The 27583-nt window shown below is 41.4% G+C and overlaps 1 protein-coding gene across 1 annotated transcript in view; it reads right to left on the reverse strand.

Moving 5' to 3' along the window:
* Window positions 1-7171: 7171 nt before the first annotated feature.
* Window positions 7172-27583, reverse strand: part of LOC113031491 (eukaryotic translation initiation factor 3 subunit H) — a 59727-nt gene continuing 39315 nt past the window's right edge. Inside the window, exons 4-8 of the mRNA XM_026183613.1 lie at window positions 25993-26092; window positions 23131-23280; window positions 12373-12493; window positions 7906-8038; window positions 7172-7459 (exon numbers count right to left, since the gene is read on the reverse strand). Of these exons, the coding sequence (XP_026039398.1) occupies window positions 7365-7459; window positions 7906-8038; window positions 12373-12493; window positions 23131-23280; window positions 25993-26092 (599 nt within the window). The 3' untranslated portion in view covers window positions 7172-7364. The remainder of the gene's footprint in view (window positions 7460-7905; window positions 8039-12372; window positions 12494-23130; window positions 23281-25992; window positions 26093-27583) is intronic.

The following is a 27583-nucleotide window of genomic DNA, read 5'->3' on the forward strand; positions in this document are numbered from 1 at the left end:
CCAAGAGGGGGGAATCACATGTTTAGTGTGAGTCCAATTAAGAGTCTGGTGGAGTAAGGGTATCAATTCTTTTCCACATTTCTTGTACCATTCGGCAGGAAACCCATCACTGCCTGGTGCCTTGTTTGTTCGTAATTTTCCAATCGCTTTCTGAATCTCCTCTATCGTTATTGGTGCCGTCATGCGATCATTTTGTATTGTTCCAATAGAGGGTAAATCTAAGGAGTCTAAAAATGTTTTAATATCATTTAGGCCATTATTAGTAGGTGCATTTTGTAGATACAGGTCCTTATAATAATCGGTAAAGATACTTTCTATCTCTTCTAGGTTATGTGTCATTTGTTCTGTCTTAGAATTATACAATTTGTTGACTGTTGTTTCTGCCTGTTGTTTTTTTAAACGTCTTGCCAATAGTCGTGCAGCTTTAGGGCCTGATTCATAGTAGCTCTGTTTTACATATCTCGCTTTTACTTCCATGTCATATAAGAGTAAATTATTAATTTTCTTCTTAATATCTTTCATTTGTTGTTGTATCTTGACATCCACCTTGCGTTTGTGTTTATTCTCCAATTGTGACAATTCATCCACATATTCATTATATTGCTTCATTCTTTCTCTTTTAAGGTTACTTGATATTGCGATTAGTTTCCCACGTATAACTGCCTTCAAACAGTCCCATAAAATAATTGGATCGGTTTCACCATTGTCATTTTCTTCTAAATAAGTTTTGACATCTTTTTGTATTTGTTCTACCACAGATTTATTGTTTAATAGCCCCACATTTAATCTCCATATTGTGTTTCTTGGTCTACCTTTAAGATAGATTTTTAAGTAGATAGCACTATGGTCCGACACATCTGCCACTCCAATCCAACAGTCTGTTATTATATCTCTATTCCCTTTTTGCATAAAGAAGTAGTCTATTCTTGAATATACACAATGTGTTGCTGAATAATGACTATAATTCCTCTGTAGCGGATGCAAAGCTCTCCAGACATCAAAATAGTTAGTGTCTTCCAATGTATATCTTACTAATTTTGGAATTGAATTTTTATTTTTCTTCAGGCTGGTTGTGTCCAAGTCACTATCTAGTATCAATTTAATGAGGATATTTACCTCATAATGCACTTTCATCTCGCACATTATTAATGCAGCAAGAACAGCCACAGGATATAGTGGAAAGCTGTTACAAATATCAAATAAAAGTTTCCAAGATTGAGTCTTGTCTCTTTGAGTTTTAAAAACATTTATAAAGGTTTTCCTGTGTATGGCCTCCACATTCCACCAGACGAGTCTCTGTAAGCTGTATTCTTTTAAGAGATATTCCCTCCTTGTGTGTTTTTTAGTGGCGGAGAGACATATTCGTTCAATATTTATCATAGGTAATTAGTTACACTGCAATTTGGTGGCTGCAAAATGTGCTTCACATCATTTTCATGCTCAACTTATCACTCAGTGACCCCTTATGGTTAATGGATGGAAGCATTGGCATCTCTGACATTAGGAGAGACGTGTTTTGGAGTCTTCTCACACCCCCGTTCTCTGCGACCTGCTGGAGCGGGGGGCCGGGAGGAGGAGTTGGCCATCCGACTGGGGTCTGGAATGTGGGGCCTCCCTGCTGCTGCGGAGTCGGGACGGTCTGCTTCTCGCCACCACAGGGAAAAAGGGTAACACCACCTGGGTCTGGGTGCAGTTTCCCCCTCCAGGGGCAAGGGTACCTAGACCCGGTTCTTAGAGTACGCTTGGGGAGTGTGATCGTGTGTACAGTGTCTCTCTATGTCTGTCTCCACGTTGGTTGAGTGTTGAGTAATTGCATATGAGAGCTTGAGGGTGGGAATGGATGCTTGTATCTGTGTGTGCCTGTATGTCTGTGTCTATATGTCAGGTTGGGTATCAGACGCCACCTCTCTGGGGACATCTCAGGCCCTCCAAGGTATGGAGGCCTATCACCCCCACCACTTCCCCTGCCGGTGGCAGATGCCCTCAGACATCGGTGCGTTGGTGGTTCTTTGTGTCCGGGGGTGGGTGCCCGGGTACACACCGGCTCACTCCTTGGTGCCTGCTTATCGGGGCCTGGAGCTCACTCGGGCCACTTCGGGGGTGGGGTGCCCTCGGCCTCTCGGCCTGGGGCTCGCTCACTCTGGCACAGCTGGCTGCCGGCGGAGCTCACGGGCGCGTCACTGCAACTCCCCCTGGCTTCTGCTCCGCGGCTGCTGAGTGAGCCCTCATCTGGGACTCCTCAGCTCTTTCTGGGACAGTGGCGCGGCTGCCCCTCTGTTGGTCTTCCTTGGTCTCTTGTGTTCTGAGGGCCTCTGGATGTCTGGAGTCTTGATCTCCTCCATACCTGCTTCATGCCCTGGAGGACGGGGCTGTGGCCCCCCACACCATCTAGCAGATCATTACATGAAGGAACCTTTTAAAAACAAGCGCGTCCATGCTCACAGGTGTACACACGGGTGCTCACACACACAAACGACACCCTTTTTGGCTCCTACCTCAAAGCACACTGTACGCTGTCGATCTTACGTGCTGCACAATAATGTTTGATATTTAGTATTTACTGTTATATTCCCATATATCATCGTGATGTTGTTTATTGTATTGCTCTCGTTTTCTTCTGCTTCTGCTTTTTTCTTTCTCAACAGGTGATCCAGGTGATTGATATATGTATTTTTTTTTTGTTTTTTTTGTTTTTTTGTCTGCTTATTTAGTTGGTTTTTGGGTTTTTTTTTTGCCCTTTATCCCCGTCCCTCTTCTCCACTGTTTTCCCCCCCTCTTCCTTTCTCCCTTTTCTTTTCCTCATTCAAGTCTGTCCCGTATCTAGCAAGTGAAAATAAATAAATAAATAAATAAAATAAACAATAAAAGATGAATCAAATAGACCATTACAGCAAGGCTGGGATGGTCAATTTGGTAAAGTAAATCCATTGGGCATCTTTCCTCCCCTTTAGACAATAATTCTGATGGCAAAAGAACCAAACGGGACAGGCAGAAAACAAAAATGTTTCATCATATGATATCAGTGATCATTCAGAATCTGTATTGATGTGCAATGACATTTCCTTCTAAAAAGACTAGTGGATCAAAGCCATAGAGGCAAAAAGCCCCCACAGCATAGCAGAGGCACCATCTCAAATCACTGTAGAGGTCAAGGGTTCCGGTTTTAAAACGTGCTAAAGGCTTACAGTGTGTTAAACACAATTTATTGAGTTCATGTACTAAAGGGTTACTGACAAACAAGTTAGTTCCAGGAACACATCATTTGGCTTTGAATGTGACCCCGTCATGCCCTGTTAACTCTTAAAAGAGTACATATTTTAGCACCCATATTGGCTTATCAACTCAGCCGGCCGTTAATGATTATAATGATTTATATTGCTGTGGAGTAACGTAGAAGCACATCACCAGTTTGGCTCTCCTGCACTTCCACTCTATTGCCCTTGAGCCCTGCCGTGACTACATGATTTAGTCCAAACTGTTTTCCACTACAATCAAAACACTGTCACTTTAAATACCATCTGAACCTCTGTCACTGCCTTTGCACTCTGCAGGGGTCAGCGATGCCACACGATCCGAATGGATCTGTTGAGGGCATTTTCAAGTTTTATCATTTGCTCACACACCTCAGGGTTTGGGGACACAGGAGGTTGCCCCCACCCTCCCCCGGCCAGTCAGCCCCTCAAGGACAACGTCACCCAACAGGGGAAGCTTCAGAATTACAAACGATGCAGATTCAGGAGACACCGCTTCAAAAATCCAATCAATACCTGCTAGGAAGAAATGCCGCACATCACAGGACGCATCAATCACAAGCACAGCTGTGCCTGTCAAAGTGGCAGATACCTTAATTAATAAATATCAACTGAGCCTTCTGTTATGAATTAATATTTCCCCATCCTGCCTGCATGTCAGGGAAACATGTTATGATTTGGGGAAGAAATCATTTCCGGCTCGAGTGTCGCTGTTCCAATAAGCGTTTATTACGTTGGTTGACTTGTAATTATTGTTAATGACACTGTGCGGATGACAAGCAGGAGCACTACAAGTTATTACTCGACCAGGCGAGGCTGATGACAAGTTAAATAACATCATCCGCTGAATTAGATGATGCTGTTTAACCACAGGTCGAGGAAGAACAACAGAGAGCGCAGGCAGATAGAGCCGCAGCGTCATTATGATACACTGAACCGCACGCTGACAAGTCTCTTTATTACATGAAGCAAGAAGAGCCAATCATTCAGCGTCCCTGTTGCTGGGGTGGAGTGGACACCGGCGACAAGCTCCACAAATGAGCTGCGCTTTTTATGACTTCACAAGTAAGTACCGAGATAATGTGACACCTCTGCAGAGGATCAACACCAGAAACAGCTTACAGTTACATTTGAGGCGTTTAGCTGACGCTCTCACGCAGAGGGATTTAGCAGATGTTAAGGTTTCTGAGTTTAACTCGAGGACACTTCACGGGACTTTAGATGCCGACAGACATGCTGGATGCGCCGTCAACCTATAAGTGAGGTTTTGGCTAAGGATGAAACCTTCTTAATGGCTGAAGAGTAGAGGAAAGCCTGCCCCCCCCCTAAATATGTTCCTGTCTCGTGAAAACTGAGGCGAGTTAGTTCGGGAGGCCGGATTTACAGTGCTGTCGTGAATGCACCACGTAGGTAAGCGCGGTGTCTTTTGAAGCAGGTGGAGGAGGATGCCTCGCGTGTCAACAAGCACACCTCGATCACCAAACTAAAACCAACTGGAATTTAGTATTTGCCCAGATGTCTAATGTATTAAAAGCTGCAAAAGTCACCATAACTGTCGCCTTCACTGTACTGTGTGCACAATATATTTATTAATTCGTCATCATTGACAGTTTGGTGGCAAACAACCTAAACCAGGGGTGTCAAACTCAAATACACAGTGGGCCAAAATTCAAAACTAGAACAAAGTCGCGGGCTAACGTTAATATTTATTGAAATATATTTATTCCTCCAGATATAAGAATGAATCTTTTCTTATGGACTCAAACATGTTTTGCTGAAAAACTGAATATGGAACAAGCAAAGCTTAATACTAAACAATATATATATTAGCTGTATAATACCAGTAGGCCAGCTCTAATAGTAATTTGGTATGGCTTCGCGGGCCAAATGTAATTAGGCTGCGGGCCAAATTTGGCCCGCGGGCCAGAGTTTGACACCTGTGACCTAAACAATATACCTGTTTAGGATGTGTGTAGGTAAGAATATGGCTGAAATGTCATCTTAGTGACCTTACCTTAATCTCAATAGATATTGCCTCACAGACCTGCCAGCCTGGCTGTAAGACTCCATTTTAATTAACTTTTCTCCCCCCCAAACTAAGGACTCGATGGAAAGCAGTATTGATACCAAGTGGTTTATCCTGTTGAAACAAGTAACTAGGAATAGAGTTTATAATCAGGTACAGCGAAGTGATGCCCAGAGGGCAGCAACGAGTATGTGCTTTGTATGATGTGGTCAGGTAGGTTCAATAAGATCATCGATTTCCTTTTGCCTCAGTGGTCACACGAAGAACTCCAATCCCTCTGCCTGAGTTCAGTAATTATTGACCAGGTCTTGAAAATGCTGGTCAGGAAAATGTTGCTCTGTTTCCATGATAAGATCAATGGATGGATAAAGCTTTTAAAAAAAAGCACCAAAAAAAGGAATAGGGGTTGGAATTGTTTTTTTGTTTTTTTTAATGTGAGAGTCAACTTAAAGGGAACTGATTACTCTTATTTCCAGGGTAGCTTTGCATGATTCACAGTTCAAAATAATCTTGCAGTATCTCATCTTGTGCCTTTGTGTAGTCCTTACTGCACTTACACTTCCTTTCATCTGATTGGACACACCTCCTAAACAGAAGGTCAGGCCAGCAGGTGGGTGGGGCTTTGTGCCTACAGGCAGAGCTGCATGCCTGAGATGACCAAATTAGGACCGTCTGCTCTCAATGACATCACACAGAGCCAGGGGTAGAAATAAAAAACTGAAACATATTGTTTAGAGCAGAATGAAGCCTGATCATCAACTTTAGCTCAGGGTAATATGAGCAGTCACCACTGCAACATGTATCAAAAGAATGGGCACAAATTTATCCTTGAGGGTTACATGTGACCGTTGCTTAGCTTTGTTGATATTATTTCTATTTCTGCTTGGAAGGTTTTAATCATAAGAATATACACCAGACATACATATCGATATGTATATTTATAAGCATTGCATCAGCCTGAACTTGTTAGGTCACTATTTGTTATGTAGATGTGGAAGTTCTCATGTTTTGCACAGTGTGTAATATGTGCTGGCTGATTGATATTAACATTTATTTATTCAGTGTGCATGACAAGAAATAAGAAAAGTCTTCTTTAACACTGTGGATTATAAAGTAAGTTCTTTTAAGACCCAACAATCAGAAACATAACTGATTTATCAACTTTTATTTTTTCCTGAATAAAATTCAAAACCACTGAACTTTTTCCCTTGTTGGTAATTTCTCTAATCAAATCATTTGTTTTTTCTTTGGCAACACTCATCATCAAATACAGAATGTCACCCAGCATATATGACAGATTCTCAGCCTTGTCATTTGGCACACCTGCAGTGCTGCCCTGAAAACTCAACAAGCAAAATAATCTTTGCTACAAGCCCGATTTCACTTGTGGGACTTCTAAAAATAAACTCATGCTAATTGCAGTCATTGTAGAAGAAAGGCAGAGCATGGCGCGTTGTGCAATTTCACTTTAGGAAAACAAATGTCTACTTTTTGTGAGTGCGGTGAGAAAGAGGAGGGTTGGGAGGGCAAGTCATGTAACTGGCATTTCATTTAACGCTCAGCTTTCACTGATATTTCTGTTGCAGTTCTGTTTACATGAAAAAATGTCGTTTTCCCACCACGTGCGCCAACACGAGGCGAACCCACTGATAATTGGTTCCACCTGCTTAATGTTTGAACTGCGGATGAAAAGCATGTGGCAAAAACAACTCAAAGTACTGCGGAATTAGTTTGTACTTTCAAGCAGAGCTCCGTTCTCACATATTAATAGTCTGCACAAAAACATTCTGTACAAAAACCAATCATCTTTGTACAGTGAAACTGAAATTGCAATTTCCATCAAAAACAAAAGACAGCTCGACTGCGATAACAGACGAAGGAGACGGAGAAGATGTTGAGATGCAAGAGTTTTTATTTAAATCAAAACCAAGTGTTCAAAGTTAATTCTGTGTCTGGGGTGGTTCTAGACATAAAAAAACAACAACAAATAAATTCAGAGGAAAAAAAATAAAAAATGAAAATGAAGGCTGCTCCTGTGGGCATCATTAAGGTGGGTTTGCATCTCTCTTGCTCCTTCTGTCTCTCCTCTAGTTGTGGCCTTGGAGAGCCTCTGCCATGAACAGCTTCCCGAGGTTCTGCGAGGTGAATTCCTTCACATTCTGGCAGTAGTTGTTAATTTGCCCTGTTGGAGTGTAACCACATGCATCCACACGCCCCCATACAAAAGACACAAACACGCGCCCACAGAAACGTACAGACAAACACGCACGCACACACATGTACACAGACGGTGCACGCAACCAGGCGGGGGTGGGAGAGAAAACAGCAGCACAGCAAAACAGTGAATTAGTGTGGAGTCGGAGTAAACGGAAGGATCAGAATGTTGTCGGGAGGCGGAGAAAAGGGGCGGTCGAGATGGAGATTGAGTCAATAAACTTTAAATTAATGTAATTTCGAGATAATGGCGGAGATAATTACAAAACAGAACCTGAGCTCCTGTGAGGGGAGCAGAGGCGGCTGATGGAGTTTGGAGGGAGGGGTGAGGGGGGTGGAGAGGGAGCTCTACAGTGGTCATGGAGAGTCATGACTATACTCGGAGGATGTGTGAGTGTGTGTTTGCGTGCATACCTGCAATGAGCAGCGTGTCCATGCGTGGTGGCGGCTGGGGGGGCTTGAATAGTTTGCTGATGTCCTCTTCAGGCAGCGGGGGCTCCCCTCTGCTCTGGCGCTGGGCGTTCTCTTGCTGCCGCCTCTGGAGGTACTGTGGAGGGAGCGATGCAGAGACAGAGAGGCGTGGCATTAGTGACGGCAGACACGGGAGAGGAGAGGATGAAAATAAAAGATAGATTGCGAATGGAAAAAGTGGGTTGGGAATTGAGGGAAGAAATCAAAAAAGTGGACAGAAAGGGAGAACGGGATGGGCCGGAGATGACGAGGACAGGATGAGAACATAAAGAGAGGGGAAACAGAGAAAGAGGAGGAGTGGGAGTAGCAAAAGTTAAAGAAAAAACAAGTGAAGTGAGAACAAGGAAAATGCAAAGTAACACAGAGACAGAAATAAAAGAGGAGAGCACAAAGTAAGAGAGACGATGCAAACAGTAAGAGGTGAGTGAGATGTAGAGAAACATAGTGATGAGAGATGAGATGTAAGAGACAGAGAGTAACAGAAGAGTTATAAGTGCTGACAGGGATGGAGTGATTTGTCGGGGGCTGACAGTCGGTAAATCAGTGAGGTGCTGGGTCTCTGGAGATCCTAAAAGCCTTCTTAATTTGGCAAGATGGAGGAGAGAGAGACAGACACACAGGTGGAAGAAGTGGTTGTGTCAAGGAAAGGAATAAAAAGTGAGTGGGAGCAGTGACTTCAACCACATCCCACAACGCACCTGTATGGTTGATTGAAGCTGAAAAAATTGCTAAGATAAACAATATGAATATGAAAATGAAAAATATAACTATTTGTTTAAATAAAACTTCTCTGCCATTGCACCGCAGCATGACTGTGTAATCAAAATGCTAATGCATAATTGTATGCAAATTCTAGAAACAACTCTTTTTTTCTTATGCTCCAACTTACTCAGTATTCCATATAGATATACAATGCCTTAAAAAGTAATTTTTCCTACCAAGAAAAAAAAAGTGTGGCACAAGAACAAGCAACCCTTGCTAAGTCAGCAAAATAGAAGCACCTTTGACTGCCACGCCCCCAACCACCCAGTTTTTCTGTACAAACTGCTCAATCTCTGTCAAGTTCTATGTGATGTGTGTGGGAACAGCCGTCCTACTACAAAGCCTGAACTGAAATGGGGTCTAGACTACTGTGTATCTTTGACTTCATGTTTGAGCTTGATGTCTTGGTAGAAAATAATCCTATCCCAGCAGTTCTTTTACAGCCTACAGACAGATTTCTCTGAATTTTATTTTTCCTATATTCATTTTACCCTCAACCTTCACAAGCTTTCCAAAGCACCACTACAGCAAAACTGCTGGAACCACTGTGCTCCCAGCTGGGGAACATGCCTTTCTGGCATTGTGCTGCTTTCCTGAGTAAAGCTTCATTATGACAGCCCAATATTTTCATTTTTGGTATAATAAGTAGAGGTCCGCACAGACCAGGATCAAATTCTACTTATTATAAACCACATTATGCTCTCAGTAGATATGATGGCTTCTTTTCCTGCCACGAGTGCCGAGTTTGTCAGAAAATATGTCTGACAATGAATATCATGAGGCGAGCTCATTTCCAGAGCACAATGTTTGTGTGTGCAAAATAGATGCTCTTAAACACAATTAAGGAATTGGTTTTTATTTACCCACAGAGATCGAATATAATAATTTAATATTTGGAGTCTGGCAGCGTACAGAATATTTTACTGTTGCTCCATGTGGTGAAATGGGACTCTTAATTATGTCCACAAATTAATCTTTGAAGCATGTAAATGAATTTTGGATTGACCTTCAATGAATTTACAGTTGTTCTCCGGAGAATATTGTGGTATTTGGAGCCGCTTGTTAGCTGAGAATCGTCTTTCTGCTTGTGTCAGTGCTCTCGTTCTCTTCAGCTTAGGCCTAATTATCTTCTCGTCCCGTCAGCTAAGGTCCATCTTTGAGGGTTTTTTTTTTTTTAAATATATATAAAAATAAATAAATTATTCTGGCATGCTTTTACATGCTCTGCATTTCCAGTGGGCTCCATCAACCTCCACGTCTCATTACTGTTGCTTCACCATGCGCTTTATCTGGTCTCATCTGACTTTCGCCAACCTAACCGAGAGGTCAAAGGTCATTTTTACCAAAGACGCCCCCCTAAGCCCCAATGGGCTTCATTTTCATTTTGAGCATATTTTGCTTCCAAATGCAGTCTCTCTTAAATTTAGCTGAATGTGTTTGCTTTCTGTTAAATTTTTACAAAATCATTACATGGCTATAGCATAACGTTAAACCTTTTAATCGGAGCCCTTTCGTTTCTATCGTTAACCATAAATGACAATTCCTCAGTTCATATGATTACCACACTGCGCCATACCTAACCTCCTTTAAAAGTGCGCCTCGCTTTCAACAGATGTAGGGAAAAAAGAGAAAATGAATGAATTGAAAGAAGTGAGATGTACATTTCCTGTTACAAAGACTAACTTGGCTGCAGACTGTTCCTGGGAACCTGATATTTACTGAATTCAGAGGGCTATAAATGAAAAATGGAGCCCTCTCAGCAGAACGCCTTTTTGCAACTTTCTATGATGATTAATAAGGTTCCATTTGTCCGGGAAGCAGCAGGGTCAATAGCACGAGATTACATGGAGCAAATACTGCAGATGTCTGAAAGGTTTTAACAGCGGCACGCTTTCTCCTTCTCTGTGCGTTATTTGTTCATTGTCGAGACTCATGTGAAACGTGAAAAAAGGTGACACCATTAAAGGCCCCATCTGTGTGATATTGTGTATGACGAGAGTCTGGGTATAGGGGTGTACAGGGCTTCGGGGAGCTGGAGATGATGGGGAGGTCAGTGTGGGGAGGATGATGGATCATAATGGCTGCAGTGTGGGTGAATAGCCCGGGGATACGTGGGGATAAATCTAGGAGTGCGTTTTCGTTGTGTGCGTACTGAGGACGAGCTGTGGTCACCGATGCACGATTGTTGTGAGGTCTGCCTAATGACTGTGAACTTGGCTCTGGCTTTTTCTTCTGCCAGCCAAGATGCTGATGAGTCAGCCCCAATCGCCATTAATACCTCAGACATTTTCTCATTTCCACTTGCTGAAAATAATGACAAAATAGCGCGACCGGTTTTACCGTGGGTGTACGTTTGCGCGCACATTAGTGAGTCACCTGTGCCTCCGCTCTTCCACTTTCCCAAGCAGCGCGCCCGTGAGAGTCGCTGACTGTTAGCAATAGCATGTTTTGCCGGATGTTTATGATGCATCTGGACGAGGTTGTAGCTGCAGATGGTATGAGGCTCACTCTGTGTGTGTCTGTGTGCAAGTTCGTTTCGTTCTGGTTTGCTTCGTGCCTCCAGTTTGTGCTTGGAGGTGGTGTGTGCATCTGTGAGCCTTTACACACACAGTACATTTGTCACAGTGCGCTTGTGTTTTGCAAAACGCTTTTAAATGAAGTCTGAGTTCGTGATGTGTCTCGCTGTTACAGACAACAAATATAAACAGAGGATTTTCACTTCAGATGAAAGGCTCAGTTTACTAATGCCAGCTTTCGGTTTATATGTATCAGCTTTCCATAACCTCTGAACCTGCTTTTCTTAAGTACCTAGAGAGAAATATTGCTGTGACTGTATTACAGTGAGTAAGGACATTACCTCTTCCTTGACAGGAGGAGGATGAGGATGACGGTGCCTGAAATTGAAAATCTGCTGATCTACAGCAGTAACTGAAATGAGGTGACTGATGATAACACTATGACAGATATTGCAAAATTAACATTAGTCATTCTCTAATTGGTGCAAACTCAAGACAAGAGAAATCACTTTCAAACTGATCTCGGTGCCTCTGCTTGAATCTACTTGTGACACGAGTTTCATCTTTTATTCTTCATCTTTTTGTCCCCCTGCTTTCTGTGTCTGAACCTCTACAATGACAGCTGCATCACGTGCACGAGAATCTGCTGTGTTTTTTCACACAGGGATGAAAGTCAGCGTGAACATGACTCAAAATCACACTCAGCAACACAACTGAACTTTACCAGATCCAACCGGAAGATCCTGCGCTTTCAATCAAAATTATTTTGAGCCGACTTAACATGAATATGGTAGCGTTTCTTGCTTGATCCCTCCTCAGAACCTAGGACACGTATTTAACATTTTTACATTGTAGTTCCTGCTTTGACTCCTCAGTATGTACACGTATAAGCCTACAGGACCATATTCCTACATGTGCGTGTGTGGGGGTGTGTTTGATACCTGGTGCTTTTGCTGCTTGCCTGCTGTGATTATAGCTGCAATTGGTTGTGCCCATGTCTGACAGAAATCTACCTGCTGTTTTCCTGCTGAGACTGTGGCTGTAGGTGCATCTGTTTCTCTGTGTGTGTGTGTGTGTGTGTGTGTGTGTGTGTGTGTGTGTGTCACGGTGCATTCATGCATTCAAGAGTTACCTGGTGCTTCTGCTGCTGCTGCTTGCTCAGGTTGCGGCTGTAGGTGTTATATTTGACAATGTCTTGGCTCATGTCATCCACTCTGTCCATCAGGAGCTGAAGGCTCTTCTCCAAGTGGTTGCTGGAACAAAATTGACAGTGTGTCACTCAAACAGGTTTTTGTACTGTCAACAGCACTTGTGAACCTCAGTGAAATGTTTTTACCTTTTTACAAAAAAATCTCTTTAAATTAACAGCTCACACTAATCCATATTTAATTTCAACTTTTAGTTGTAACCTCTTAGTTATGTGCGATAAGTATGAAGGCTCAAAACAAAACAAAACAAAGGGAAAGACCTCAGAAAGCATCAGTATACTGGCACTGGCGTGTTTAACTGGCTTGGTTGGTGTGGAGAATCACAGGACTGACAAACTGCAAGTACGAGGAGACGGCTCTTCAGTAAGTTTACACATATCTCACACATAATAGGCTCCTCATTGTTGCTGCTCCTTCTAAATGTAATGTGATATGCAACATCGCCTTTATTGTTATGAACTGTACAGATATGCTAGAGAATTTAGCTCCTGCTCCTTACTAGCTTTGTGTTTGACACCTGCTCATTGCAAGAAGAACACTTCAAATAAGACAGTGCCACTGACAAAACTATCAAGTTGGGCTAAGTTATGACTGACTGGGTGAAAGACTTGTTGCTTCATTTGGCCTTAGGAGGAATTTGCTGTTCCAGTGTCTTGCTCCGGTACACTTTGACAGGTGGAGCCAAGGAAATGTTCCCCTGTGGATGACCTGAGCAGCCTCCTGAGCTGAGATCCAATGCAATTCAATTCTATTCAATTTATACAGTGCCAAATCAAAACAGCAGTTACCTCGAGGCGCTTCATATTGTAAAGTAAAGACCTATGAGCAGGCATTTAGCAGCAGTGGGAAGGAAAAACTCCCTTTTAACAGGAAGAAACCTTTGACAGAACCAGGTTAAGGGAGAGGCAGGCATCAGGTGAGGAGAGGAAGACAGGACAAAAGACACACTGTGGAAGAGAGGCAGAGCTTCACTAATGATTAAATGCAGTGATTTATAAACACAGAGTGAAAAAAGGTAGGCGAAGAAGTAACACTCATTGTATCACTGGAAGCTCCCAGCAGCCTAGGCCTATTGCAGCATAACTACACTATTCCCATCTAGAATTGACCACTATGAATCTAAAACTTTCCAAGCTTTGAGAAGTCAAGGTCTTTGTATCCATCCAGACTTAATCTTTGACCTTTCACCGCCTACTAAATTTGTTGCTCTTGAGACCCATGACCTGAAAGTCACCTGTGATCCCAGGTTTGGTCAGTACTTGGTACAGGTCCTGTGGACCTTACTTCATGCCCCTCTCCTACACATTTCTGTGATGTCGTCACATCCTTCATGTTTTTCCAATGCTGCCATGCTGACAAGACTCAAAACAGAGCGCCACCAGCATTCCACTTCCCTCTCGTCCCATGAGCTCCATTTTTAACAGGATGTCTTGCTACCGCTTAAGTTCAACCTTCACAAGACTGCAGAGCTCTACTTCAAGTTGTATCCCTCTTGTACTTCCCTCTGTGGAGTTGTATTGTTTCATTTACGAATGTTTGGGTGCTACATAATGCAGTATGTACTGTGGGAAAACAGATTCGTAGTGTTTATTTAAATGACAGCTATACCCGTAAGAACTGCCAAAACCGTGTATGTTTTGGCAGTGTGCATACTTGTGCTGATGTAACTGTTGTGCGTTTGTATAAATATGTTAGTGTGTGGGAAGACTGGAGCGTGCTTTGAATGGTTTTAGTTACATTCCTCTCTGCTCTGAGTTTTATTAACAATTTCTAAAGGAATCAATATTTGTCTCTCAGCCCGTCACAATCTGTTTATTTTGTTGAAAGCCAAGAAAAAGAGATTACCGTCTCAACTTAAATTTGAGCCTAAACCCACTTAAACTCACTATATCTGCACTGACACCACAGAAACAATCTCCACTGTAACCATAATTGACCTGAGCCACATACATTTCCCATAACAATTTGTGCATATTTATTTCATATTCAATTCTTCAGCTTTCTGTAGTTCAAATGAAACCCACTCAGTCATGTCGGAGTATTCTGATCCCTTTACTTGTGCAGTTTATAAAATACCCGGTGTTTTCTTTTAGACTTGTTTGGAGCCCTGCCCAGTTATTTCAGATTTTGACTTTTCAGGTCAGAGAATCTTTTTCTTCAACTTCTCAGAGTTTTTTTAAATGCAGTTTGACCAACTCCAACAAGGCTGTCTTGTGCCTTTTACTCAGTTGGTCTCCATCTACCTACTCTAGCACAGAGGTCTAAATTGAGGGTTGCTGAATGGGCTGTCCTTTTAGCAGGCTTTCCCATTTCGCCAAAGGATTTCTAAACTAGCTGTTGTGACTGCTGGGTTTTGGTCACCACTACGACCAAGGACTGGCTGACTCGGTAACTCAGTTTGAAACCACCAGGTCATATTAGGAGTACTGGTGTATTCACAATTACAGAGGTCACTACGCTCTAAGCAACACTTAAAGATTTAGAAATGGTTTTGTGCTGTTGCCTTGATCCGTGTCTGGGTGGGCATCTGCAGAGAGTTAGACTTAATGGCTTGTCGTGACACGTACTGTGAATTGTGACTCTCTTAATACAGAGATGTTTTTATAGCAGCCCCTTGTCTGCAATACAACTCCGCCATTTTTGGTGAGCACATAAAAACCCCTCGAACCATTCGCAGAAGCTAAGGCCTCTTGATGGCTTTAGCAGAGGGATCATCACACATAACATCTCCCCAATCGAGCCTTCGCTCCAATGGATTCCGGTACATGTTCATAATACATTTTTTTTATTTTACTGACTGCCCTTAAAGCAAGTCTGGTTCTGGCCTCGAAGTACATTTCATATCATATGTTGACCTGAATTTGCAGTCCTAGATACCCTTTCGTTGTTCAAAAAGTTAACACATTATTCTAAAGGTTGCCGTGCTTGCGCCAGGCCCTCTTGGTCGTGACCTGCCTGAGGAGACCTGGTTTGAAAAATCCATAATAATCTCCTCACTTCTTAAAAACATATTTATAAACTTGCATTTATGTGATATTGTTAGGTGATGTCTTTCACAGTCCATTACTGGCTACCACCTTGTTTTATTTAGTCGTTTGTGCTTCCTTTGACTTTAATCTTCCGCTTGTATTTATCATTTATTCTCATCATCTGTTATGCATTTTGCATCCTTATTCTTGCTAATTTAATTCTACCAAAGCTTTAACTTAATTGCATCCATTTCTTCTGGCTCTAATGTTTGGCCGTCTGATTTTACCTTCTGAGTATTATTTGGTTTGTTTGCCAAAGCACTTTGTAAACTCGGTTTGTAAAGAGGGGCTATAATTTGTATGGCTTACATAAAGCAATAAATGTGCATAAAGTGGTTTTGAATTTTTGTCTGGAGTAATTGCATACTGAGGAAAAGTTTCTCCTGTCACGGCGCTGCTTTGCAAGCAACAGATGACATAAAATTACAGTCCAACACTAAAAATACTGTAGTTCTCATATTTGAAAATTTACAGTTTCACTGCTGCATGCAAGCTCCGTTTTCAGGTTTTATATTAAAGCATGAGCAACATACAGAACAATATATCAGGTCTGCGGCTACAGTGCACACCAGAACAGAAACTACAGGACAATAAGTATTTGCATAAAGTTAAGCAGTAATACATTTTGGAAATTTATGCACATTCTAAAGACTCATCGTGATCATCTTGGTTTACCATCGCCTTCCATTAACTGCAAACACCTTAATTATATTTACATGAAAATATGCACACACCGAGAGAAAATTAATGCAACTAACCACAGGCATGCTGATAATTATATGAACAGTGCTGACAATGATTTATAGTGCTATTCTCACATGCCTTAACTATCTGTGACACTATCCGTATTATACTGTTGCATCTGCATGAGGCGTGCGTTAATATAAGCAATTAGATAATCTACTTAAATGCTTGCATACTGCCCTTTATTCAGAATTTTAGTCAGAAAAAGCTGAACAGATTTCAGAAAGATCAAACTACTTAAAGCAATCATGCAAAACACGTAAAATTTCCACTAACTTCAAAGTCATTTCCATAATCTGGACTGCCTGAACCATTTCCAGTACAGTAATGTTTGCCTGTGAGGACTGTTGCGTGATCAGTTTGTCAACCCTCCATTGTAAACATGCAAACCGATGGCCCAGGACCAACTCTCAGCATAACACTTCCCTACTGCGTCCCTCTGACTGTGTCAGAATTGATTCTCACTGACGAGAGCCCATTTAAAACTATTTCATCCAGCAATATGGTGGCTAATTTGTGTGGTGCGCATGAATAATATATGCGAAAGAATCCATCTAGGATCCTTCAAAACATCTGCCGTTTATGTAAGTGTCAAATGCCTGAGCTGGACTGAGTGTGTGTTTGTGAGCTTTACTGTGTGCCGTGGGGAGTAAGAGTGACTTGCAATTTAGTGGGATTTCTTATCAGTTTGTATGTCTTTTGTCCCTGATTGTGAAATTGCAAGATTTTTGGAGAGCTTATGTAACAAATGAAAAAACGAGAAACTGACGAGTAAAAATTAAAAGGACTATTTTATCAAAGACTAAAAAAAAACTTCACTCCCAGTCCACAGACTTCCTTTACTGAGCTTTGAGCTTCCAACTGCATCAGTGTCTCGTGTGTCTGATAACTAGTTTAGTGCACTGGAGCATGTTCAGTTTGATATTCTGTTTTCAAAACCCTGACCATACAAGAAAAACCGCATAACTGCTCCGTGTCTTCTCCAAACACTCGAAAACTGAATGTTACCAGTTACAGAAAGTTGCTACAACTGCACGCTGAATAATGTATCCCACACTCCACAACGTCTGGCCATAAACTCCACAGGGTTAAATTATTCAGAGGCATCAGCAAGCTTTGCAATCAATACTGAATTAGAAATCAAAGTCTATCTAGGGATTTCGCACCATCGCCGATTCTGTCAAGTTCAGTGGAGGCCCGTACAGTGTACAGTAGGAGTGCCTGTGTCCACAGGGTTGTATTTGCCCAGGACAAAAGAGGACAAACCTGCATTGTTGTGTGAGCAAAAGTTGGCTGACATTCACTAAAACTGAAAGTTCAGAGGGGAGTTGTTTAACAAAGCTGCCAAGGAAATGACTTCCACTCTTAGAATGAGCGTTTTATTCTGATGGAGTCTTTTTAACTGATGGACTCGAGCACAATGTGGATTGCTGGCTTGCGCCGCCAGCGGAATAATTTGTTTTAAAGAGGACTTGAAATAAATCTAAAAAGATTTTTCCCCAACGTACGCGTACAGCATTGTCTCAGTTATATAAAAAAAGAGAAAAAGATGAATGTTAGCTTTGGCACAAATTTAAAACCTTATGTGACTGAATACCTTTCTCCATCCCTCACTGCTTCCTGCCCATTATCATTATTTCAGTTCCGTCTCCTTTTAAGAGAAGGATCTATTATTGGCTTTTGTTCAAAAATACCTCTTCTTATAGTCCATCTCGATGGATCAAGTTTGTGTGTCAAGGGTCAAATTTTTCTGCAGATCATTTCATTCACACAGACACTTCTGTCAACACCTGCCTCATGACCCCATTTCCAGTTATTTCTCTTCACCTACATCAGCAGCTATAGCACACAAAGCCTTAAAAGTTCTCCCCTCCCCCTCACTCACCGAAAACTTATCAGGGTAATTTAATATCAGAGAAAATATGTTTACATATTTTTCACTTTTCCAACAGTAAAAGAGTCCAGGCAGGAGGCCAAATACACTAATCAGACAGATACTGGGGGTAATGAACTAAATGGGAAATTTACACATGAGTGAAGACCTTGTTCAGATAGAGGGGGAGGAGGTGGAGGTGGTCAACAAGTACAAGTACCTCGGGCTGTGGGTGGACAATAAACTGGACTGGTCATGCAACACAGAGCACCTGTATAAAAAAGCCCAAAGCCGACTGTACTTCCTCAGGAGGCTGAGGTCTTTTAACATCTGCAGGAAGCTCCTGAGGATGTTTTACCAGTCGGTGGTTGCTGGAGTACTTTTCTATGCTGTGGTGTGCTGGGGGAGCAGCACAGCAAAGAAGGACTCATCCAGGCTAGAGAAACTGATCAGGAGGGCTAGCTCTGTGGTCGGCATGAAGCTGGACACTCTGGTGACAGTGGCAGAGAAAAGGACATTAAAGAAACTGATGGACATTATGGACAATGCCAGGCATCCTCTGCACACGGCCATTAACAATCAGAAGAGTCTGTTCAGTGACAGGTTGCTTCTCCCCAAGACAAGAACTAACAGACTTAAAAACTCCTTTGTCCCACACGCCATCAGACTGTTTAACTCCTCTCTGGAGGGGAGAGGGAGGGGAAACAGGAGGACAAAGGAGGGGGGAACAACTAAGCTGCAGTGCCTCTTCACCTCACTGTGCAATACCTTTTGTGCAATACTTATGTAAATAGTCAACAGTGCAATAGACTCAATACTTGAAATGTGCAATTCACTTGTATTTTTATTTTTTATTCCTATTTATTCTATTTATCCCCTTCGTATATTTTATTTATATTGTCTCTGTATTTATATATATGTGTGTGTGTGTGTGTGTGTGTGTGTGTGTATATATATATATATATGTATATATATATATATATATATATATATATATATATATATATATATATATATATATACACATAATATTCTGTAACTCTGAAACTTCTGTCGGTGCTGTGCTTTTTGGAAATCGAATTTCCCAGAGGAACCCACCCGAGGGATTAATAAAGTTCTATCTAATCTAATCTAATCTAATCTAAAAGGCCCAAAATGTAGTTTAGTTTTAATAACACTGCAAACATGGGTATTTCAAGAGGGCTGTGGGGGTTGAAAGGCTACATAGATGAATTTACATTCATACAATCCATCACCACGATCAACATCATCATCTGTGGTAAGAAGAACCCTGTTTGCTGGAGTGAAACGGCACTCTCTCAGCGTTAGACATAGATGACATTGACAAATGGGACCGCAGATTGGAAAATGAGACAAAAGGAAAAACATTAAATAAAACCCATTATCGTTTACTTTTTCTTCTTTTTTTCCCCCGTTTCTTTTTTTTTGAAGGGGTGGAAATGAGGAGAAAAGGGTGGGGCTGTCAGCAGAAGATGTAGAGAGATGGAGCGCTACAATCCAATACGAGGGCAGAGCTGTGCAGCAATCTGACAACTTCGGGGAAACAATTTCATCTTGCCAGACATCCCATCGGCGGTTGTGTCGAAAAACCTACGGGGGAGGGCCATCCTGCTTCTGCTCCGTTTTGGGCGATATCAAAAGCTATGCTTCAACTTCAGAGTAATCACTTGGAAAATGGAACAATATGCAAGAATAGTGAGCCATTCTCCTTCACTCTATTTAGTAATTTGGAAGAAAATTGCTGGGGTTTCTGCCTGCCTCTGTTGGCCATGCTCATGGAACCTACATGTCTGCCTGCATGAGGCCTCATTTAAGTCATGCCATACTTGCGTTTAAGGACACAGTTGAGGAGAATAACAACAACTCCCGAAGTGCCTCGCCGCAGCGTGCAAGTGAGCACAGTGTTTTGCGCGCTGCCAGTGTGTAAATCAGCACTTTGAGTCGTTATTGTGCTAATTTCTCACACCTGCCCCTGGGAAGCTTTTTGATTAGCAGCTTCACAGCTGTTGCTCCACTTGCAGCGATTTATCTCCATAAATGATTGCTGATAAATTCTCCTGAGACTGATGCTGAGTGCCTCTGAGATATAAATGCGAGACTTAAAGAGCCAGGCTGTGAGTTGATATGGTTGGTTATATTTGTTCATATTGTGCTCATTAGTGATGGTAGGCAAAGTTTGATGGCAGGTCCTGCTTTTGAAGACATTTTGGAATAAATAGGCTGTGACATTTAAAATGTGGCATTTACCGGACCGAGTTTTAGAGTGAATCTCTCAATCAAACATCCAATTCCATCCTAAAAGGTACAGGATTGGGAAATCGGATAAGTGGTCAGACGCGCCCTGGAATGCATTTGTGGGCAGTGATCGGAACAATTTACAAACCCACCCCCCCCCCAAAAAAATGTAGCACCTACTATCTGGTACGATCCAGTTATTTTAGAATAAAGTTTAAAGGAATTGGTTTGATTACTTGTTCCTTCTTTTTTTAAATATATATATTCTTCATACCAAATAACATAAAAAAGAAGAAAAGAATCCTATTTAAAAGTCCTCTCTCGTAACTTTTGCCAGCACAACATAAAACCCCATTATTTCCAAAAGGCTATTATGGGTGGAAAGGGACACAGTTGTTTATGCTATTAAGGCTCCAGTGTAGTTTGTCTTCCAGCTTACAACTCCAATTTCAAAAAAAAGTTGTGAAATGTAAATAAAACACAAATGCAATGTTTAAACTGAGAAAATATACTATTTTCAGATAAATAAATAAACAAATAAATAAATAAATAAGGCCATTTTGGATTTAACAGCAGCAACACATCCCAAAAAAGCTGGGACAGGGCCATGTTTACCAGTGTGTAACACCCACTTTTCTTTCAACAACAGTCTGGGAACTGAGGAGACCAGCTGCTGGACTTTTAGCAGAGGAATATTGTCCCATTCTTGTCCGTCTGATTATTCTTGCTCTAGCAGCTCAACAGTCCTTGGCCTTATTTGCCATGTTGCTCATTTCATAATGTGCCAAATGTTTTCAGATGGTGAAAGGTCTGGATCGCAGCCAGGCCACATTAGCATCTGGACTCTTCTACTATGAAGCCATGCTGTTATCATAGCTTCAGTGTGCAGTCAAGCATGTTCTGGGTGAAATATGCAGGACCTTCCCTACAAACTTGATATGAGCATATGTTGCTCTAAAACCTGTATACACCTTTAAGCACGGATGGTGCCGAGCTGCCAATTTCACAGGCACGATAAAAGTGCTGATAAAAAGCTGGACGGTCCCTCTGCTCTTCAGTGCAGAGGGCGAAGCATGTTTACAAAATAAATTTGAAATTTGGATTTGTCCAGGTCCATTTTAACCCTGGAGAACCCATGGGTTCAGATCCGACCCCATTGGTTCTCCAGGGTTAAATAGGTTTGGGTCAGAGAAGAAGGCAGTGTTTCTAGACCATGTTCATATATAGCGTCATCTTTGGATCACTGAGACTGAACTTGATTGATTTCTGGAAGTGCTTCTAAGCCCATGTGATGATTTCCATGACAAAGCCCCACCTGTTTTTAAATGCAGTGTTGCCCAAAGACCTGAAGCTCACGAGCATCCAACATTTCCATCCCTGTCCCTTACACACAGACTTGTCCAGATTCTTTGAATCATTTGGTGAGATTATATACTGAAGAGGATGAGCTATTCAAAGTTTTCAAACTTTTACATTGAGGGACATTATTGTGAAATTGTTCCACGTGTTTATAGATGCAGTTTTTTGGAGTCTGCTGTACATCTTTACTTCTGTGAAACTCTAACAAGCTCTTTTGTTTATGTCCAGTCGTGTTACCTGAAATCGTGTTACTACCCAAAATTTGCAGTTCATTCCTTTATGCTTTTATTTACATTTTTCCCAACTTCCCAACATTTGGAATAGGAACTGTAGACACTGTGCATCCACCTCAATGTATCTGACCCTTTCCTCATGAATGAATCATCTGCATGTTCAACCATGTCAGAGCCATCTGACCTAAACACTGCAATGCAATAATAAAAATGTAATAATATTGATATGTATAATATCAATAACACATAAATCTATATTATCATACCAAGTAAAGTTTCTCAACTAGTACTAAACCCAAGTATAGGAGATGGAAGTGGATGTAAGATCCGGTGTTGTTGCCCTGGGGAGGGTACGCAAAAGGCAGAATGCATCAATAAACTGCTTATTCTTTCATTCAATCTAGCAGCTTTTGGAACAGTTGAGAAGACACAGATTAATGCCCAAGAGTTCGCTAATGTCAAATCAATTTTAATTTAGAAGTAGCCTTAAGTCATGTCTGTTGAAGCAGCCTGCAAGCTTAAAGAGATACCCTCAATATGGCTTCAAAGCTTGTAAGATGATTTTAAGAACTGCCTGCATTCTTTAGTAGATAAGTACTCAGTGTACTATGGTGACTATGTACAAAGAAATCAAACTAAGGTGACACTTTGCTCAGAGCTGGATTGTGTGGGCTGAAAGAATTTCCATCAATAACCACTTTTCCTCTGTTTGACTGTAGATTTTACACAAAGCCTGAAAAGAGATGGTACGAATTTCAGATGACCTTATTGAGCCATTAAGGTGAAATATTGAAAAACGTCCTGCAGTTACGATGTCCCACAGATCTTTTCATTTGCATTGTAAGATTAACTATTTGTCGGCTTTGCAAACAGGAGTCTTGAAACTTGAAAAGAAACCATAACACAGGGTTTTAAATCTGGGAATTAAAAAAAAAATGTATATACAACATCAGGAAGAAAACCAAAGCACTCACACTGCAATGCGGGCATGAGAATAGATAATAAAAGTAAAGCCGTACTAAAGGTTAGGAAACATATGTTGATAACCCTTCAAAAAAAAAACCATCCAGATAAGCTTCCCCTCTTGAGAAAAACGTGTAGTCCACCAATATCTTATTTGCCTTTTTACAACCGAGGTGTCTGGCCTTGGGCCCTTGTGGTAAATGGCTGCATGAGCTCATGTCTGACCTGCTTGAGAGGTTTAGCAGTTCGTGCTTGTCGGCGACCGTGGACTTGTCCTCCAGCTCCCACATTAGTACATTGATAAGATGGGAGTTTTTGATGACGATGGGCACCTCCTCAAACATTTGTTCAAAGCCAATGTTGGCCTTCTTCAAGCTAAAGGGAGACAGAGAAAGAAGAAAAGAGGGGAGGGGAGACAGGAGGTAAAGGTGAAATCACATTTCTTCACATTTCTCACATGGATTTCGACCATCTTTCTACTTTAAACTCACTCGAAGTGTGATGGACCCAATGATGTGGCTGAAAATTAATGATACCAAAAAAAGTGGTGGGTGTTTAAACATCTCATATGATTTCTAAGGGAACCCTGATGGACTTCAGTGCCTGGCCCCGTGTGATAACCACTGTTCTTTTTGTTGTGCTGAATCACAGTCACAGGTTTATACTAACTACAGGAATTTTTTTTCTATTAGAAACATTAAGTTGTTTTAAAGGGACAGCTACCTTGACACAAAAGAGAGTGAATCAGAGTGGAAAATAAACAACTGTTAAACAAACCTGGTCTTAGCTGATCTATAGCAATTGCGAATACATTTTTAAGTGAACAGACGGTGGTTTGGGGTTAATAGTTGCTCTGCTGGGACTCATTTGCATTCAAGTGTTGAAATCAGTTTTTCTAGTCTGTTCCTCTGCTACTCCAAATTTTCGTGTTCATTAGCATGCGTTTCTCCATATTAAAACAAAAGCTGCATTTCAGTATTGTGCAATATTGAAAAATATTATAATGCATGTTACACGCTGACATGTAAAAAATGCTGTCATTGATTCAGCAGTTCATATTGCCTCCCAATAGCAATGTTAGCCACAGTAACCAGTATGAACTTTGCGGGAGGGCTATTATGCCAAGCACACAAGGCACTGACTAATTCCTGATCAACTCCTCGGGAGCTGAAAGCCGCACCTCTCTCTCCCTTTTTCTAACAGGGGTCTGTTAACACAAAATGGAACTTCAATCTTTGCTTAATGTCTCACATAAATCTAATAACCCTGACTGACTGCCTCGGCTCAGCCTGTCACTCGCGCACAGTGGACGGGCTACAAACTAATGTCTGTATGTGTCTAATGTTGCCTTGTTAGATGCATTGTGCTTGTTATGAGATCAATACACTCACTGCATTAATCTGCCGTGTGCAATGTACCAGAAACAGAGATGTTTGGGCTGTATAATTCGTGTCTGTGTGATAAATAGGGATGTGGAGCATCACTGATTTTAAGTTATTCTGAAAGATATTGTTTTATATTCTAAGTAGAGCAGCACCTCAAGCAAACTTTAAGAGGAGACTCGGAGGCAAAAGCAAGACGACAATGGTGCCCCGGGCTCCGAGTCAGTATGGGTAACAGCAGTCTATAAGGAAATCCATAATGATATAAACACTGTTTGCTAAAGATTTGGCACAATTATCAATCTAGAGGGCTTTAAAACATTTCCTGCATTCGATGACCTTTTCAAATGCCGCCAGATTGATATAAAAAGGTGGCTATGAGGAAACGGAAGGACAGCACATTCTACGCAGGACAAATTGTTCAACCATACTAGACTCTGGCACACTTAATGCCACGCTCTTTACAAGTCGGGCCCCGCTGGACAGAGCCAAAAGGTTGACTCCACAGGCAGACTAATTTGAAGCTTCAGATTTTGCGTTGAAGTGGACGCTATTGACCACTGCCTTCATAGCCCGACAGACTTGGAGGGCAGTTCAAAGGGATGAGCCTATTCAACAGTCATCTATCCTTGCCTTTCATTTCAAAAAAAGGTGCACAATATATGCAAGCTTATGCAACATCAAATACAGCAACATGAAAGAGGCTGATTTTTTACTGCACATTGTAGCAGAGGGGAAAAATGAAACACTTTTGAAGTTTTGCATCTTTGGAGGAGGGAAAATGTTATTGATATTCAGATTTCTAGTCTATTTTGGAAATAATAGGATAGAGACGGGATTGTTGTAATGGGGCGATATTGTCCTTTCCTGCCCTGAGCTGCCCTCTTTCAATCACGGACTTATTGGGAACACTGATAGCTACAGATTGGGGCTATAATAAATCATAGGAACTAATGAAAAGCTGCAGAAATGAGAAGGATCCTGACTCTGGGCCAAACACAGTGGGTCAATAACAGAGTGGCTGGCAGACGCACACAGGTGGCGAAATACAGAGGAAATTGGGAGAGAGGGAAATGAAATGATGCAGTTAAATTGCCGTACTGCCTGCAAATACGCTTGCTTTTAGTGGATTTCAAAGTGTATATCTAAAGATTTTTAATGGACAGCCTGCGGTGTTTCTCCACTGGGCCGTTACGCTCGCATTTGTCCGAGCGTTTGCGCCCTCGTGCGTTTCTGCATGTGGGAGCTGGTGCATCGGCACCACCCTGAACTGCCAGGAAAATAGTCCCCCTCATTACAGACGTTTTTAGCAGCAATTTAAAAGCAATTACGATAAGCCTTGGGGTCAGAAAAAGTGTAAACATGGTACATTTGTTTGACGGGCAAGGGCGAGATGATAAATCATCATCATCAGCATCCATCTTCAACTGCTACTAAATACCTCCCCTGAGGATGCAAAGGCCATATTTGCATCCATTGAATAAACAGAATTGGAACTGTGAAAACCCCCCCACTAATAATGATAATAATAATAATAATAATAATAATAATAATAATAATTCTCAATTCCTATAAGCAATAGCAGCTCATGTGTATACATATAGTTATCTGTGAATATCTGCATTTCTGTGTGGGCATGGTCAACAAAGTAAAAGTAGTAGCATGAGTAGTATCCCGCTGTGTGTTCTGGTCCTGAATTACTCACCCCTCAGGTGTGAAATCTTTCTCTTTGCAGATCTCCATGAGTTTTGGGGTAAGCCTGTAGGCTTTGAGAGACAGGGAGCCTTGAGCCGTCTTTATAGGATCTAGAATGAGACAGAGGTGAGAGCTTGATTTTAAAAAAAGAAGAAAAAAACCTGCAATAACCATCTTAAATCATATGGGTTGCAGAAAACAAACTCATGGTTTTCATTTTGCCCATTTCAAATAAATAAATAAATACAACAATGCAATTTTGGACTCATTTTGGAAGTTTCACGACAGCTCTATTTATTGAACACAGTTTTGACATAGATTGCTTTCACGACTCATATTGTTATATGTGAAATCCTGAGTGAGAGAGGGATTGTTTTTTCTTTTTGATTTTCTTTCCCCCTTAAAGACGTGAAAAGTATTCACCCTGAATACAGTGATAAAACAGGGATGTTTCAAAATGTACAACACGGACTAGGATGATATCCAATTTTTCAGCACTGAGAATCATAAAACCCTTAAATTTTACAATTTTCATAAATGAAAAAGCCTAATGATTAATTTTCAGAGAACTGACAAGCCAAGCTATTAAGCCAAAGCCAAAGTTAAGCACTATATTTGCAAAAGCAACTTAGCATGACATGTCAACAATAATAATTAGCTTCCTTTCCATGCACGGAAAAGAGTGGTGTGTCTCTGCACTGTGACCGCCATCATCATAGGCCACAGTAGCTTAATCATAATGCACAGTATTCTCCTTAATAACTCTGAAATGTGGTTTCCAGCAGACTCCTTTTTACACCTCTCTAAAGAAAAGCCACAGTTTACAGATTAATACAGTCAAACTGAGCCAAAAACGTGCATGTCCCCAAAGTGAAAATATGAGGAACAAAAAGATCCTGTTAAAAGGGTCTCATCTGCAGATAAGCCATTATAACAATGACTCAGGGAATTTTCAGATTCCGTCAGTATGTCCTCTCCCCAATTTTCGGGATGGAAAACTCTATTCTTGTACTGGCATACAAAGTAGGAAAAAGAAGAGCACTTACAAAATTGCTTCTGTTATAAAAATCAATTCAACACACTAAAATAAAGTAAAAGCAGCAAATAAGAAAAAACAAAGTTCACTTCCTGTTCAGATTACCTGCAGAAAATGGGTCTTAACTACATCCACCTTTTTACCTACAACTTAGCTAGTTCAGTTCATGTGGTCATCTCCACTGAGAGTGGTTGCTAATAGCAACAGTTCACTAAAGATAACCATCCTATACTTGGAGGAAGCCTGATGGCTTAATTAACATTTTGCATGATCAAGCCTGAAGCCCCAGGAGCCTCGTGAATTTGGACACGGAACCTTTATCTTTTCCTTCCCACAGACACTAATCTGTGCCAAGTGGTACACACATGATTTTATACATCAGTTCTGTTGGTCAATATGCAGTAAACTGTTAGACTTTTGTCTTTATTTTTGCAAATACACAGAAGGAAACTGCACAGAGCTGCTGCTGCTTAGCTCTGCGTTGGTCCATCTTAACCTCTTCAATTTTTCACCTCAAATAAGACAGTCACTGCACTGAACACATTCAAACAACTGGTTTAACAAC

Source organism: Astatotilapia calliptera, chromosome 11 (genome assembly GCF_900246225.1).
Source record: "Astatotilapia calliptera chromosome 11, fAstCal1.2, whole genome shotgun sequence".
NCBI classification, from domain to species: Eukaryota; Metazoa; Chordata; class Actinopteri; order Cichliformes; family Cichlidae; genus Astatotilapia; species Astatotilapia calliptera.